Source organism: Trichosurus vulpecula, chromosome 1, assembly GCF_011100635.1.
Source record: "Trichosurus vulpecula isolate mTriVul1 chromosome 1, mTriVul1.pri, whole genome shotgun sequence".
NCBI lineage: Eukaryota > Metazoa > Chordata > Mammalia > Diprotodontia > Phalangeridae > Trichosurus > Trichosurus vulpecula.
Window position 1 is genome coordinate 57,854,604 of NC_050573.1, and position 16,879 is coordinate 57,871,482.

A 16,879-nucleotide genomic window follows, 5' to 3' on the forward strand; every position below is an offset into this window, starting at 1 on the left:
TAGTGATAACAAGGCTATTGTGGTGTTGAATCTGGGGGTAATCTGTTCTGGTTCCATCTCCTTCCCTCCATTTTGTATCTTCTCTAGGGAAAGAGGAAAGAGTACCAAGGTCGTCTGTAATCAGGCTACTCTCTACCTATCTATCTCCAGTGGGGATCCCCAGTCTATCCCTTGGGAGTAGGGTAGGGTTTGGGGACCACCTCTGGAAAACATGAGGACACTTAACTTATCCTGATAGGAATATGGCCATGACAAGTCAGTATGTGCCCGCCTAAAGGTATACTTCCTGCCCCCTGTCAGATGGTCTGAATTGCATGGGAGAAGTGAGCCTTGGACCATCTTCTGCCACACTGGAACAGAGATGAGGCTTAGAAACATTTCTGTGAAGACCTCTAAAGGGTCCTGCAGTGGGAAGGCTGTGGAGGGGAGTATAGGGTCTGTTTATGGCAAATCATCCTACCTCTCCTCCATATACACAATGTACAAGGAGAAATCAGGTTATAGAAGATCAACCAATCAATAAGCATTTATTAAGCACCTACTATGTGCCAGGAATTTTCTAGGTGCTAGGGATACAAATTCAAAAGTAACAATATAGTCTTTACCTTTAGGGAACTTATAAGAGAGAACGCGGTTCACATAGGTATATGCAAAATCACTACAGGGTGATTTGGGAGAGAAGGCACTAGCAGCTGGGGGACCAGGTATGGTCTCATGACGAAGGTGGTGCTTCAGGTGGGTCTTGTAGGAGACTAGAGATTTTGAGAGAAAAGGGTAAGGAGGTAGAGCATTCTTTTTTGTTGTTTGTTTTTTAAAATAAATAAATTTATTTATTTTTAGTTTTCAACATTCACTTCCATAAGTTTTAAATTTTCTCCACCTCCCTCCCCTCCTCCCTCCCCAAGATGGCATGCAATCTGATGTAGGCTCTACATATACATTCCTATTAAACATATTTTCACATTAGTCATGTTGTAAAGAAGAATTAGAACAAATGGGAGGAACCATGAGAAAGAAAAAAGCAAAACAAAACCAAAAAAGAGAGTAAATAGTCTGCTTCGATCTGCATTCAGACTCCATATTTTTTCTCTGGATATGGATGGCATTTTTCATTATGAGTCTTTTGGAGTTTTTTTAGGTCCTTGCATTGCTGAGAAGAGCTAAGTCCATCAAAGTCAGTCATCATATAATGTGACTGTTACTATATACAATGTTCTCCTGGTTCTGCTCACTTCACTCAGCATCAGTTCATATAAGTCTTTCCAGGTTTTTCTGAAGTCTGTCTGTTCATCATTTCTTGTAGCACAAAAAGTATTCTGTTACATTCATATGCCACAACTTGTTCAGCCATTCCCTAACTGATGGGCATCCCCTTCAATTTCCAATGCTTTGCCACCACAAAGAGAGCTGCTATGAATGTTTTTGTACATGTGGGTCCTTTTCCCATTTTTATGATCTCTTTGGGATACAGACCTAGAATGGTATTGCTTGGTCAAAGGGTATGCACATTTTTATAGCCCTTTGGGCATAGTTCTAAATTGCTGTCCAGCATGGTTGGATCAGTTCATAACTCCACCAACAACGAATCAGTGTTCCAATTTTCCCATATCTTCTCCAGCATTTATCATTTTCCTGTTTTGTCATGTTAGCCAATCTGCTAGGTTTGATGTGGTACCTCAGAGTTGTTTTGATTTGCATTTCTCTAACCAATTTTTTCATATGACTGTAGATATCTTTAATTCCTTCCTCTGAAAACTGCCTGAGAGCATTCTTGGCATGAGGAACAGTCAGTGCAAAGGCAGGAGACAAGAGATAGAGTGGCAGCTTGTGTGGACACACAGGGAAAGGGAAGAAATAGGCTCTCCCCACTGTACCTTGGTGATGGTGGGGATCTGTGGGCTAATTGTATGAATAGGAAATGCAGGGCTATTTAGTACCAGGTTGAGGGATGGTGCTGCCTCCTTGCCTCTGAGACTCTGTCCAACAGATAAATGTGAGGCCCTAGGGAAAAAAAAACCCTAGTTTTCTGATATCTCCTACCATGTCCAGCTCAGGCTATTTATATTATGGTTTGTGGGATATACTCAAACTGAGGGCTTATGGGGGTGAGGGCCGAAGCCCATCTGAGCTGAGACCTTAGCCTGATCCACAGGCTAGCCATAGAAAATTGGTGTCTTCCAAGTGCACTTATAATAACAATAATGATAATAAAAGATCTGTCTTTATCATCTGCAACCTCTTCAGTGCAAAGAGAATCTTAGAATCACAACACTGGAAAAGGATATTAGAATATAGACTATCAGAGCTATATGGTCCCTTAGAACAGAGAATGTTAGAATCCTTAGAATACAGGATGGTCAGAGCTGGGAGGGGCCTTGGAACACAGAATGTCAGAGCTGAAAGACATCTTCAAAAACACCAAGTCCAACCCCACCATTTTACAGATGAGTTCCGGAGAGAAGTCATTGCTTATTCCCTGTGTCACAGAGTGAGGATCAGGTTACAGAATCTTCAAATTGGGACAGTAGATGCTAAGACTCTCAAGGTCTCCTGGATCCTGGTCCAAAGCCCTTTTGGCAACATTGTCTTCCTCTTCCACCAAATCCTGGAGCTACTTGCTCTCAAGTGGCAAGATGTGGTCCTGGTTGTCTCCTCCTTACTCCTTGTATGAGGGCAGGGAGCACGGGGGCTCTTGTGACTCCAGAGCTGCCACGGGGGAGGGGGAGGCTAGGGGGTATGAGGGGGACAGACTAACTCAGAGGATTCTTACACTAAAAGCCAAAGTCTGAGAGGTAATTAGGATTAAAGTCTAAAGTTTATAGAATCAAGATTTAGATCTGGAAGGGATTTTGGAAGATGTCTAATTACCCTTTTTTAGACTTGAGGGAAAACTGAGACCCAGAGAGAGATTCAGTGGTATGTCCTCCAGGCCACAGAACTTGTAAAAGTTGCAAAGATGATAACAAGGGTGACATGACCTTGCTTCTTAAGTCCCATAGTTCTAGGATGAATGCCACCACTACCCTCTTACAAGCCTGAAAGAAGGAAATTTAGGACATATTTCTGGCTGTCCTACTTACCCAGCAGGGAACAAACTTGAGGTAGGACAGACTGAGATTATAAATAGATTGAAACAAGGCTAAGAGAAATCCCCTGTTGACATATGGGCCTTTTAGGAGGGTTGGAACTGGGGTCTAGGATCCTCTTTGGAGGGGACTCATGAAGGGAATCCTCCTCCAAACTGCCTACTGGACACCTGTTAGTGCCAGGAACCCCCAAGAGACCAAGGGATCATAGCATCAGAACAGAAATGACCTTTAGAAACCATCTATTCTAACTTTTTCATTTTACAAATGGGAAAACTTAGGTCTTAAGAGCAGAAGAGATATAAGTGAGGCAGCGATAGAGCTGGACCTGGAGCCAGGGTCTCACTCTCTAATCTAGGGACTTTTCCACAATCCCACTGTGATCTGCTAATGATATAGCTATGGCTGGAGTGGAGGATGGATAGCTAGCTGGCTGGGTGGGTGGATGTATAGATGACACATGGATAGATAGGTAGATGGATAGATGGATAGTTAGCTAGATAAGACAGAGAGACAGAGAGAGAGAGAGAGAGAGAGAGAGAAAGAGAGAGAGGATAGATGGATAGGTAGATAAATAGCTAGCTAGCTGGCTGGCTGGATGAGACAGAGACAGATAGATAAGACAGAGACAGAAATAGAGAAAGATAGATAGATAGATAGATAGATAGATAGATACATACATACAGAGATACAGAGATAAATAACATTCATGAAGTGCTAATTATGTGCCAGGCATTAAGCTAAGTGATAACAATACAATAATTAATAATTAATAATAATAATAATTAAGCAAAACAATCCTTGCCTCAAGGAGATTACAATCTAATGAGGAAAGGCAACAGACAAAGGGGAGGGGTGGCTCAGGGCAAGGTAACATCTACTTGATAGCTTCTGAGAGCAAAGCTCTTGGAGAGCTGGGCGTTGGAGAAGTCTGAGGGTGTATACCAGAAATAGAAAGAGGGGCTCTTTGAAGGATATTTGTGTGTGTGTGTATGTGTGTGTGTGTGTGTGTGTGTGTGTGTGTGTGTGTGTGTGTGCATGTGTGTGTTTGCCCAAGGCTTTCCACCCCTGTCCCTTTTCTTTTCATCATAGAATGTAATTAGAAAGGAAGCTTACATTCTGGGAGGTAGAGACTGTTTAATGTCGCTGTTTTGTTGTTTTTTATCTGGCTCTTCCCAGCACCCCTTGTAATGTTTTCTGTGCTCCCTTTTTTGGTAGAGGTGGGGTTGGACCTGTGATTTCCCCAATGAGAAAACTTGTACCAATGCAGATAAAAATCTGTTCTGCAACTTATGGTCTTAGAGCAGGGATTCTTAACCCTTACTGTGTCCTGGACCCCTTTGGCAATCTGATGAAGCCTACAGGTCCCTTTAACAGAATAACATTTTTAAATAATTGAAAGAGTGAAAAAGAAAAGATGTATTTTTTTCCCCATCCAAGTTTACAAACACTGTCCATCTTTCCTCAGAATCTCCCCCTCCCCCAATTCTCCCAAGCTGGGGACCAAAGGTTAAGAACCCCTGTCTTAGAGAGTTGCATGGGGCACTAAAAAGTGAAATGACTTGCCCAGGATCACACAGCCAATATACACATTCATACATGCATGCATGCACGCATGCATACATACGTGGATGCGTGCATACACATACGCACACATATGAGATGGGACTGATACAAAAGATTTGACGACTCCAAGGCCCAGCTCTCCACTCTGCCTTACACCTGTTGTTGTTGTTTGTCCTTCATTCTTGAAGAGGACCGTGTCAGCAGGGAGGTGATGTCATGACTTGCAAGTGAATTGGATTTAAGTGAGGCAGGGCTGTGCAAGGTCAGCAGCCTCATTCTATCCTCCAGAGCCATCTGGGTCTAGTAGCAAGATACAGATCAGGACGACTGAAGATGGCCTCAGATGCACTAGGAGACCTTGGCCTTTTTAAATTAAAGTCTTTCCCAGGTCTCAGTTGGACTGAAGCAAAGTCCATTCAGTGATAAAGGCTAGGTAAAAAATGAGGCGGAGGATGGCCTCTTTTACCTAGCCAAAAGTAAAAAAAATCAATCTGGAAGGGGAAGACCCTCAGGCTGACCAATGAGAGTCAGAGTGATTTGAATTTAAGTCATGGTCCTTAAAAAAGATGTCTTGTGAGGTTTCAGGATCAAAATTTACGTTCCTTTGGGCAGAGCACCGGCAGGTAAGGGTATGATACCTAATGTGGTCAGAGGGAGAGAAGAACAAGGAGGAGAGTAGAGAAGCTGCATTGCCCAACTGGAACTGGCCAGTTGGGTCCCCAGTGAGGCAGCTCATGCTACTCACAGGCTGTTGTTTGACCTTCATTCCATGACATTAAGATGTCATTACTTGCAAGAGAATTGGATTTAAGTGAGGCAGGGCTGTGCAGAGTCACCAGCCTCACTTTCTCCTCCAGAGCCATCTGGGTCCAGTGGCAAGATATAGATCAGAACGACTGGAGGTGGCCCCTGCCTTACACCCAGTAGGCACTTAAATCGGTGCTGCCTTGGACAGTTCCGTGTCTCCTACACCCTGTGCAAGAGCATTTGAACGATTCTTCAGTGCCCCAAGGTGAAGCTGAAAGAGCTGTGGTCTCACAGCCACAAGTCTAGACTTTGAATCGTGGCTCTGGCCCTGACTTGCTGTGTGATTTCCCTGGGCATACCTCCCCTCTCTAAGCCTATTTCATTACCTGGTAAACAAGGACAGAAATTGAACCATCTCCCTCACAACAGGAACCATTACAATAACAGCGCTCATTCACATGCTGTTTTAAGGTTTAAGAAGTGCTTTGAAAGTATTTTCTCCTTTGATCCCCACGACAACCATGAGAGGCACGTGCTGCTATTATCCCATTTTACAGAGGAGCCAACTGAGTGCCTTGCCTAGGATCGCAAAGCTAGTAAGTGTCCAAGACAGGATTGGAACTCAGGTCTTCCTAGCTCCAGGTCCAGCGCTCTATCCGCTGTTCCACTTAGTTGCTTAGGAAAGTCACTGCTCTTTGTAAAGACAAAGTGCTGTAGAAAGAATGGCTAGTATTATAGTTTTTTCATTTAAATTTTATTTTTTCTTAATTACATGTAAACAAAAATTTTTAACATTCATTTTTTAAAATTTTGAGTTCCAAATTCTCTCCTTCCCTCTCCTCCTCTCCTCCTTGAGAAGGCAAGCAATTCATATAATGGTTATTATGATGGTTAATGTAATTATACTCTTTTTTAAAAATCAGGCTTATGATGTCATCAGTGCAAGGAGCCCCTGGTGAGAAACTCCCTCTAACAATAGTGCTCTCTCTGCCATCAACAATCTTAGAGAGTTGCTTGGGGTGGGCGGGGGGAGAAATGAAGGCTTGTCCAAGGTCTTATAGACTGTAGGTCTCAGAGGTTGACTGTTCTTTGTATTGATATTATCCTCAAAAATAATGAAAGGTCAGTGGAAGGTGTCCGGCGCCTTGGGACAGATTTCCCGTGAAAGATTTAGGGAAAGACGTTGACAGAGTCACCCAAGATGAGGAGCTGAGAGCTGAGAAGCTCTCTGGCAGAGAGAGGCTGACAGAGCATGGAAGGATCCTCATGTAAGGGTCTCCTTCCCCCCACAGAGCGAGTGGCCCAGAACATCATCAGGTCCCACCGGGAGACCTGCCAGTACACGGCTGAAGAGCTGAAGAGGCTAGCATGGGCCCAGCACACCCAGGAGGAGCTGTGCAGCCTGCAGGCAAAGGTATGGCCCCTACTTTTGTCTTCTGTCCTGCCGACAATCCACTCTTCCTCTCTGTCGTTAGCTAGTCCCTAAGGGTGGCTTTACCAACTCATCAGAGCTGAAAGCTGGAGGAGGCAGTGTGGCTTCGTGGTTAGAGTACTGGCCTAGGCAGTCAGAAAGGCCTGGGTTCAAGCCCTGTCTCTGATATATACTGCCTGTGTGACGCTTCACCTCTTTGGGACTCAGTTTTCACCTCTGTAAGATGGGGGTATTGGACTTGATGATTTCTAAGGTCCTTCCGGCTTGGTAGAGGGAGTTTCTTACCAGGAGCTCTCTTACCCCAATGAATTCACAGGTTTCTCCTACCTCCCCTCCCCGCAAAAAATCTTAGAGCTGAAAGCATCATTAGATGCCATGGTGGGAGGAGTCGGGGGAGTATTCCTTTAATGTCCTCTGTACATCATCCCTAAAAAGTTACAAACTCTGAATACTTACAGAGACAGAGAACTCAATTCTCCTTCCCCCTTTCCCATCAGACATCCTTTTCTATTGTCTAACCGATTTATCAGAAAGCCCTTCCTTATACTGCTTTCAGAACTGCTTCTATATACATATGCACTCATTGAACCTGGACCAGTTCAGCCCTTTGACTGAATCCAAACTTCACAGGGCAAATCCCCTTAATAAAAGGATTTGTTCTGTGAAGTTTGGATTCAGTCAAAAGATCGCACCCAAGGGGAACAGAGCATCCAGGTGAGATCCGAGCAAGGAATTTTTCTAGATAGGTTAAACAGCCAAGATACTATAGTCCTATGATGTAGCAAGAAATCAAAAGAAATAATTTCCAACATAATCGCTAATGATCTTACACAATTTAAAAATTTTAAATCTGTTTCAAAACCATATTTGAATCCCTTTTAACATTTTATTTACTTTTTTATATTATGTTCATTTCCCAAAACTTCATGTTCTTTTTATCTCCTGTCCCCTGGAATAAAAAGTAAAAGAGGGGTAGGGAGAAGTAGGTCAGCAAAATGAACCATTCGTTATTTTATTTAATTAATTTATTAAATTTAATATTTTATTTAATTAATTTCTATTTCTATTTAATTAATATTATGTTTCTTAAATAATACATAAATACAATATTTAATTAATATTAAATTTAATCAATTTTAGTTACTATACAACAATAAGTTTTTGTTTTTTTGAGGTAATCGGGGTTAAGTGACTTGCCCGGGGTCACATAGCTAGTAAATATCTGAGACTGGATTTCAACTCAAGTCTTACTGGCTCCAGTGCCATCATAGCTCTATTCACTGTGCCACCTACCTGCCCCAAAACAGTAAGATCTTAACAGATTATGGGATTTAATAACAGTAGCTAACATTTTTAAGCACCTGCTATATGTGTGCTAAGCGCTTTACAGTTATTATCTCATTTGAGCCTCACAACAACCCTGGGAGGTAGGTGCTATTATTATCCCTATTTTACTGGTGGGGAAATTGAGGCAAAGAGGTTAAGTGACTTGCTCAGGGTCACACAGCTTATTAATGTATGAGGCTAGGTTAGAACTTGGTTCTTCCTAACTCCAGCCTCAGCACCATTTGGATGATAGGCTCAGAGATCTAAGGCCAGATGGGACCTAAAAGTCCTCATCCCCTTCATTTTGCAGAAGAGGAAACCGAGGAGGAGACCTCTCTGAAGCCGAGAGGGATTAAGTGACTCACCCAAAGTCACACAGCCAATAAGGAAGTATGGGCTCCAATCTCGGTCCTCTTGATGAAAGGCTGGGCACAGACTACCAACCTGAGGAAGAATTATCTGGTGGATGAGGAGGCTTACCCACCAGATAATTGACCAATAGGGGAGGAACGTGAGGTTTTTTGGCTCTAGCAAGTCATGAAGCTACTAAGGCTATACTGGAGACACCGTGGTCTTTGAAGGGGGTGCCCACAGGGTTAAAATCATGCACAGATCCTTGAAACACCAAACACGGCAAAAAAATAACTTCCATTCCTATAGCGCTTTAAGAGTTACAGAGCACTTTTCTCTCCATAGCCCTCGGAGAGTACACGGATTATTATACGCATTTGACAGAAGAGAACACTGAGGCTCGGAGATGTGGAAAGGATTTTTCTGGGCTAATGGGGCTGGGAAGTGACAGAGCTGGTATTCACAAGCAGATCTGATTTCTTTCCTTTTTAATTGTTTTTTTTTCTTCACTTTCATTTCCCAATACATCCTACACTGCTGGGCACTTCTCATAACAAAAGAATTTTTTAAAAAGAAGTAGCAGTAGCATTACCAACCGAGTCTGAAATGTAGGCAATATTCCAGACCCCCACTCCTCCAGCTTTTCAAAGATGGAAGGAGGTCCAGTATTCTTTTTATTTTTAAAATTTTTTGATTAGTTTTTTTAATTAACAAGAAATTATTTTGTCTCCCTCTTACCTCCCCCCATCCGTTATTGAAAAAAATGAGACAACACAAAAGCCTTGTAACAAATATTTAGAGTCAAGCAAAATGAATTCCCACATTGGCTGTGTCTAGAAATATGTATCTTATTCTGGACCCCTAGTCCCTCAGCTCTGTGTCAGAAGGTAGGTAGCATTCTAGGAAGACCTGAGTTCCAGACCTGGGAAGGTCTGACTTAATACTCCGTGGGCTAGCTCACGTGATCTCTCAAGGTCCTCAACAATTATCTCAGAACTATAAATTACAGAACAGTTACTAGTCAGGGAGTTTTCTCACCAAAAGTTCCCTAAATGAACCCAAGATCAGGATAGACCAATAAAATTCAAGATCTGCAAGCCCATAAAATTACTGTACAGATAATTCTAGGCTAGAGGCCTAGAGTCTGGTCTGTGATTGTTCAGGTCCAGGTACAAAAGGTGGGGGATCAGGATGGGTCAGGGAAGGGGAGCAAAGCCTGAGGCCTGATCCCCATCCCGGGTTTTCCCCAGCCTTGTGAGGTCCTGTGGCAACAATGTTCAGTCCAGATCTCCCATGCCATCCAGTTCGTGGTGGAGTTTGCCAAGCGTATCTGCGGCTTCATGGATCTTGACCAGAATGACCAGATCATCCTACTCAAAGCAGGTGAACCCCCACAGGCCTGGGCCCTGACCCTCCTTCTCTTCTGGCCAGGAAGCCTAGGATGATAGCTCTTGGAATCCTAGGATCCTCAGGCTTTGAATTGGAAGGAGACCTTATGGGTCATCCAGTACCACTCATTCATTTTACAAATGAGGAAACTGAGGACCAGATAGGCAAAGGGAATTGCCCAAGGTCACACAAGCAGTAACAGAGGCAAGGCTCAAAACCAGATTTTCTGGCTCCAAAATCGAGATCTTTTCTCCGGTTACTCCAGGGTAACTCAGGGCTAGAAGTGACCTTAGAGACTATCTGGTTAGACTTGCAAGAAACCCCCTCCACTGCCTTCCAGATGGCTTCTTGCTTTAATGTCTCCAGTGATGGGGGGCTCACTACTTCAAGTAGTAAACTATCCCAGGCTGTGTACATACTGCCCAGTCTAAGCTGTATGTTTACTGAGTGCCTTCTGTGCACTCCAATCCTAACTTTACAGCATCTTCTGTAAATAACTGTTTTGTTCATGCATGACCGAGTCCTTTCTCTGTCCCACCACACTGTGAGCTCTCCTCAAAGGCAGGCTCATGGCTTTCCCTTCTCTCCCCCACATCCATAGTTTAGAACCCCCACCTCCCCAGCACACTCCAGGGGCTTAATAAATGCTTCTCATTTGGGGGTTCAGTTTCCTTCTTTCAAGTACATTTAGATTCCAGATCAAAGCATAGATTTTAAGATGTATTTTGCCTCTGCGGGAGGGGATGTGAGGAGGGTGGTGCTGGGCTCCCAGTTGGGGTCAGCTGCCTCCCTTCCTTCTCTCTGTTTTCTTTCTTTGCCATCTCAGGTTGCCTAGAGGTGCTGCTGATCCGGATGGTCCGGGTCTTCAATCCTTTGAATAATACTGTGCTCTTTGATGGCAAATTTGGAGGGATACAGATGTTCAAGGCCTTGGGTAAGGAAACTTCTTGGGCTGCTAGAGACCTTCCCAACAAGGGCTCGAGGCCTCGGCACCAGCATCCAAAATGGCGCCCGTGGCAGGGTCTGCTCCTAGCTAAAAGGCTCCTGTGCTTCCTGTACTCTTCTCAACAAGGAGAGGACGTATCTATGTCACCTGGAAGGGGGCACTTATTTACCCTCCATGCATCCACTAACATCAGCACAGATCCAGCAAGCCAAAAAGCAAGGTCCTGCTGCAAGGGAACGTTGGGTGTGTTAGGGCTGCACAGAGCTGGGATTTGAATCCAGCTTCTCCTCTGACTCGAGTGCCATGGTCTTTCCTCTCTATCACACTGCCTCCCTGAACCTGACCTCCACACTTGGCCTTGGGGATGGGGGATCTACACTTTCTATTTCCTTTCCTTCCTGGAGATGGGGCCGAGGGGAAGTCTGACCCTTAAAGGGGGCTGGAAATCAGCATGGGATTGAGGCAGACTTTGGCCACCAGCTTCAGAACTCACGTCTTCCTCTCTTCCGCCTGTGTTCTCTGTCCTCTGTCTGTGTCTCTCCCAGCCTGTGATGACTTAATTGGGGCCATCTTTGAGTTGGAAAGGGGTCTGTGTCGACTGCAGCTGTCAGATGAGGAAATTGCGCTATTCACGGCGGCTGTCCTGCTGTCCCCAGGTAATGACTCTGGGTGGCTCTGCCCAGATTGATGTGTCCTTGGAGAACTACAATTATTCACAGGATATGAGATGTTAGCTAAGAGGGCCCTTAGAACATAGAATGTCAGGGCTTGGAGGGCCCTTAGAACAGAGAAGGTCAAGAATGTGAGGGCCCTTGGAACAGAGAATGTCAGAACTAGAAGGACCCTTAGGACAGAATGTCAGAGCTGGGAGGACCCTTAGAACAAAGAATGTCAGAGCTGGGAGGGCCCTTAGAACAGAGAATGTTAAGAATGGGAGGGCTCTTAGAATAGAGAATATCAGAACTGGTAGGGCCCTTAGAACATGGAATGTCAGAGCTGGGAGCTTTGGAACCTAGAATCAGAATCATGGAATTTCTGAGCTTGGAGAGACCTCAGATACCATCTACTCCAACCTGTACCTGGACAGAATCCCCTCCCACAATATTCCCAAAAAATCATTATCCAGCCTCCAGTGAGGAGGAATCCACTCCAGCTTCTGAAGCAGCCTGTCATGCTTTCGTTTTGTTAGCCATTGTTCAGTGTGAAGAACTAAAATATGCCTCTCAGTATGTCCCAGTCACTGCTCCCTGTTCTTCCCATTGGGACCAAGAAGAGTCAGCCCTTCAAACACCTGAATACAGCTGTCCTGTCACCCCAAGGCTCCTCTTCTCCCAGCCGCCCATCTCCACTTCTTCTCCATGGTCATCCTATCCCAAGCTTTCGACCTCCCTCTCTACTTTGTTCTTTCTCCTCTGGACACATTCCAGTTCTTCAGTGTCCTTCCTAAAATGCTGATTGCAGAACTGCTTGGGACACCCTACGTGGGGTTAAACTAGGGCCAGGCAGTGACAACAACTGACTTTTCCACCCTCACCCCCACCTGACCTCCCCGTTTTGGGCTTTATGACTCTATTAAGATCCTAAGATTTCAGGCTCTGTTTCTAGTGCCAGAAGGAGCCTCTGAGGCCATCTAGTCCAAATTCCTCATTTTACAGATAAGGAAACTGAGTCCCAGAGACAGGAAGTGACTTTCTCAAAGTCACAAGGATAGTAAAAATGATAGAACGTGCATTTGAATTCAGGTCCTAAGACTCTAAATTCAGCATTCCAAGTTTAGAGTTCTTTCAACTGCTCAGTGCCCAAAATCTTAGAGCTGGAAGGGACTTCAGATCATCTCATTCAAGACTTCTTGACCTGGGGTCTATGAAGTAGTTTTTTAAAAAACATTTGATAACTATATTTCAATACCTTTGGTTTCCTTTATAATCCCATTTACTTAAGGCATTTAAAATATTTATTTTGCCAACGGGTCCAGAGGCCTCACCAAACTGCCAAAGGAGTCCAGGACTCAAGGAAGGTTGGTCAAGTTCAACCTTCTCATTTTACAAATGGGGAAACTGAGGCTCACAAAGATCCAGAGATATGCCCAACATCATATATGGATTCAGTACCAGAGCAGGTGCTAGGACCAAGGTTTCTTATCTTCCAACCGTTAGAAGCTCCTAATAATCTATTCATCCTGTACCTGGCAGACCGACCCTGGCTCCTTGAGGCGAAGAAGGTGCAGAGTCTCCAGGACCAGGTTTTCCTTGCTTTGCAGCATGAGATCCAGAAGCAGCCTTCTCCAGAGGACAGGCTATCCAAGGTAGAGCCCCTGGGGAAAGGGGGCATGGAGACTTGAAGGGCATGGAGGTAGTACTTTAAGAGGTCATGAACCCAACATAACCGTGGGCCCCTTCCTGCCACCCAAGGGTGCTCACTGTCATCAGCAGGTCTATGTTGAGGATGTGCCAAACCCACACTCAACAATGGTATCCTCTTCACCAACCCGATGCCAAATAACCCCTTCATGCCTGGAATGTCACCCTCTTCTGCCCCCTGCCCCATTCTGATATCCTCCTACTGAAATCCTGCTCAGCTATAATTTCTCCTCCTCCACAATGGCCTCAGTCAGGGATGAGCCTTATCTCCTGCTCCAGCCTCACCCATCACCTCTGCTATTTTCTATTACGTGCTTCATACTCCATTGCTAGCTCCTAAGGGCAGAAATTTTGTCTTCTTTATTATTTTTCACTTAACAATGCTTCAAGATAAATGTTTGTAAGAATTAATGGCCCAGCTTGCTTAACATATTATGATTTATGGAGTAATTTCCATGGCAAGTGCCCAGTGAGGTAGATAGGGCTAGTGTTACTCTCCCCATTATTCAGATAAAGAACCCTAGGCCCAGAGAGTCAAGTCAACAAATATTTATGAAGCACCTGCTAAATGCCAAACACTGTGCCGAGTACCAGAGACTTGAAGCTACTTTCTCAGGGTCATGCTGGGAAGTGTAGTGGACCTTTGGACTCAAACCCAGCCTTCTGAATTCTAAAATCCTGGATTATTTTTAGTCAGCAAATTTTCCAATCAACAGATTTTTGCATTAGTGCAATAGGTGGTAAAAGTATACAGTAGGTGGTAAATAGATGTATGCTGAAGCCTCTCATGCTGCTGTGTATCCTTTTGTTTGCCTGACTTCAGGGGACTTTCAGCACATGGTAATTGAGGGAATGGAAACCACAGGCATGTGAGAAAGTAGACAGGACCTCTGTGAAGGAGACCAGGGTTTTAATGGCTCTGGCTCTGGTTGTGTGGCCGTGGGCAAGTCCATTCCCCAGATCTGAACTTTAGTTTTCTCATCAATGAAATGGAAATAGTGATGCTTGCCTTGCAGACCTCATGGAATTGCTGTCATGAGGAGAGAGAGAATGAGAGACAGACAGACAGACAGACAGAGAGAAAGAGAGAGACAGAGACAAAGACAGAGACAGACAGAGAGACAGAGAGAGAGGGTGTGTGTTGGGATGTGCTCTAGGTATGACTGGCCTGACAATTGCCAGCTAGGAGAGAAGGGAGGGAAATAAGCATTTATTAAGTGCCTACTATGTGCCAGGCACTGTGCTAAACGCTTTACAAATATCATCTCATTTGACTCTCACAACAACCCTGGGAGGTAGGTGCTGTTATTATCTCCAGTCTACAGTCAAGGAAACTGAGGCAGGCAGGGGTTAAATGGAAAGGGGTCACTCAGCTAACACATGTCCGAGGCCAGGTTCCACCTCCACAGAGCTCTATTCTCCCCTTCACCGAGCCGTCCCAGTAAGGGAGGGCTTGGGCCATTCCTCATCCATGCTGATGGCTTCTATCTCTCTTCCTGTGTAGCTGATCTCCAAGCTGCCCCTGTTGAAAGCTATCTGCCGCCTCCACCTGGAAAAACTGGAATGTTTCCGCCTCCTGCACCCAGAAACAGTTCGCCTCTTCCCCCCGCTCTACAAGGAGGTGTTCAACACCGAACTTCAGTACAGCAACCTCCGGGAAAGCTAGAGGTTGAGTGTCCATCTCTTGGGAGGGAGGAGGAAGGAGGTGGACGGTCTGCAGGGGGCCTGGGGACTCGGATGGGAGAAGGGAGGCGGGGAGCAGAAGGGGGTATCCCTGGAGCCAGACCCAACAACAAACTGCCCTAAGCTGCCTTCATTTCTCCTGACAATGGCTTCCGAGCTTTTCTGTGACCTGGAATAATAACTCTGGAGGGTAGCACACCTTGACAGACTCAGGAAGGAGGACGCTGCCCTTGCTGGGGAGATGAAGGGAAACTACCCCCCTGGCCAAAGGAGGAGGACCCCGAGTGTAAATGATGGACCAAAGCTGTGCCCTGCAGAAGCCCTTTCCCACGGGTCTGAATTCTTCGTCCAAGCAGACAGACACAGAGAGTCAGCAGCCGTGTGGCGTGACAGTGCTAGAAAGAGACTACCTAAATCTGCCAGCCTGGTCCTCCCTCCCCATCTGACAGATGGACAAAGCGAGGCCCAAGGAGGTGTCCAGATTGGAAATTCATCAGTGCTGTACTTTGTTGGGTGGGCCAGATACCCATTGCTTTCTCTGAGCAAAAATAGGTTTACCTAGATTCACATGCTGGAAGCCTCATGGAGAGTGAGTTGATGGATTCTCACTGCCCTCCCCTTGATTTTGTCTGGAGCAGGAATGGCGAAGAGGATCACAACAAGGAGAACAAGATGACTGAGCTGCCCAAAGCCACAAGGGGCAGTGCAAAGTGCTCTGGACTAGGTGTCAGGAGATGTGGCCTCCATTTGGGGCTCTTCTGCTGAGGAACAGGGTGACTGGACTAGGCGTGTGCCCTAAGATCATGGCCCATTACCTAAGATTGTAGCTAGAGAGCTGGGCAAGACCTTAGAGACCAGTGAGTTCAACCTCCTCATTTTATAGGTGAGGAAACTGAGGCCCATGGGGAGAAAAGGGTCTGCCTGAGCCCCCATATCTCACAAATGACAAAACTGGATTTGAACCCAAAGCCTCTTTCCAAATCTGGCACTCTTTCTTGTTGTGCTGCACCCTTTCTGGACCTTCCTTTTCCCCTCGATAAAATGGGTGGGTGGGGGTGGGGGTGGACTAAGACTTCATAATTCCCTTCTAGCTCTAAGGTCCTAGTTCCTACCTTGTTTCTCTTCTTGGATGTGCCACTGATTCAGTGTGTGTGTGTGTCTGTCTGTCTGTAAAAATGAGTTTGTTTCTCCAGCCTCAGTTCCTTCACCTGTAAAGTGAGAGGGTCACACTCAATGATCTCTAAGATTCTTCCCAGCTCTGACTTTGCTCCCTACGGGAAAGGACAGCAGGGAAGGGAGGCAGGTCCTCCTATAAGGGCTGGACCAGGGCCCCTTGAGTCCTTGTGTCTGGGGAGAAGGATTCCAGATCCAAAGGGCTTTCTTCAGTGTATTGCAGTTCTCTGCCTCACTGGAGGTGACTCAAGTTCCAGGGATGGCTGACTTTTTGGAGGATTCTAAGGACGAAAAGGGAGGAGAGGGTTTCAAAGAATCACTTATCCCAGCAACAAACCCAAGGGACCTGTGAGTCGTGCCCCAGACCTCTTACCCCCTAGAGATCTGAGCTGAGGGGTCTGTTTGGTCTCATGCCCAAGTTCTGAGGTCTAGATTGGAGCAGGAAGTTTTCTCCTAGTGCAAAGAAGCCCTGGAGGCGATAGTGTGGCCCTGAGCTTGGCAGGATCCTAGTGATAGTGAAGCCCTGAGCTTAGTGGGATCCTGCGGCAGCTGGATCAGTCAACATGATCGGTTCTTTAACAGGTAGGCCAGAACTGGGCCATAAAGAAAGAGTGATGTCCTCTTTTTTTTTTTCAAGGGAAAAAAGAAAGTTTATTAGGGATTCACCATAATGGGCTGTCTTAAGAAATCCCCCCCTTTGTGACGCCTGTTTCCACAAGCGGGCCAGATTCAACCTACTGAGCTAGATTGAACCTGAGCACCTTCATGGAGGCAAGATGGAAATTATATACACAAAGACTGTAGGAGGGATTGAGGGGTG

General features: G+C 45.4%; 1 protein-coding gene across 1 annotated transcript in view; it reads left to right on the forward strand.

The window, feature by feature from the left end:
• LOC118830103 (nuclear receptor ROR-beta-like) overlaps positions 1–14,869 on the forward strand; it is a 30,168-nt gene extending 15,299 nt beyond the window's left edge. Inside the window, exons 5-10 of the mRNA XM_036736997.1 lie at positions 6,692–6,813; positions 9,759–9,891; positions 10,724–10,831; positions 11,389–11,499; positions 13,036–13,148; positions 14,708–14,869. Of these exons, the coding sequence (XP_036592892.1) occupies positions 6,692–6,813; positions 9,759–9,891; positions 10,724–10,831; positions 11,389–11,499; positions 13,036–13,148; positions 14,708–14,869 (749 nt within the window). The remainder of the gene's footprint in view (positions 1–6,691; positions 6,814–9,758; positions 9,892–10,723; positions 10,832–11,388; positions 11,500–13,035; positions 13,149–14,707) is intronic.
• Positions 14,870–16,879: the final 2,010 nt, after the last annotated feature.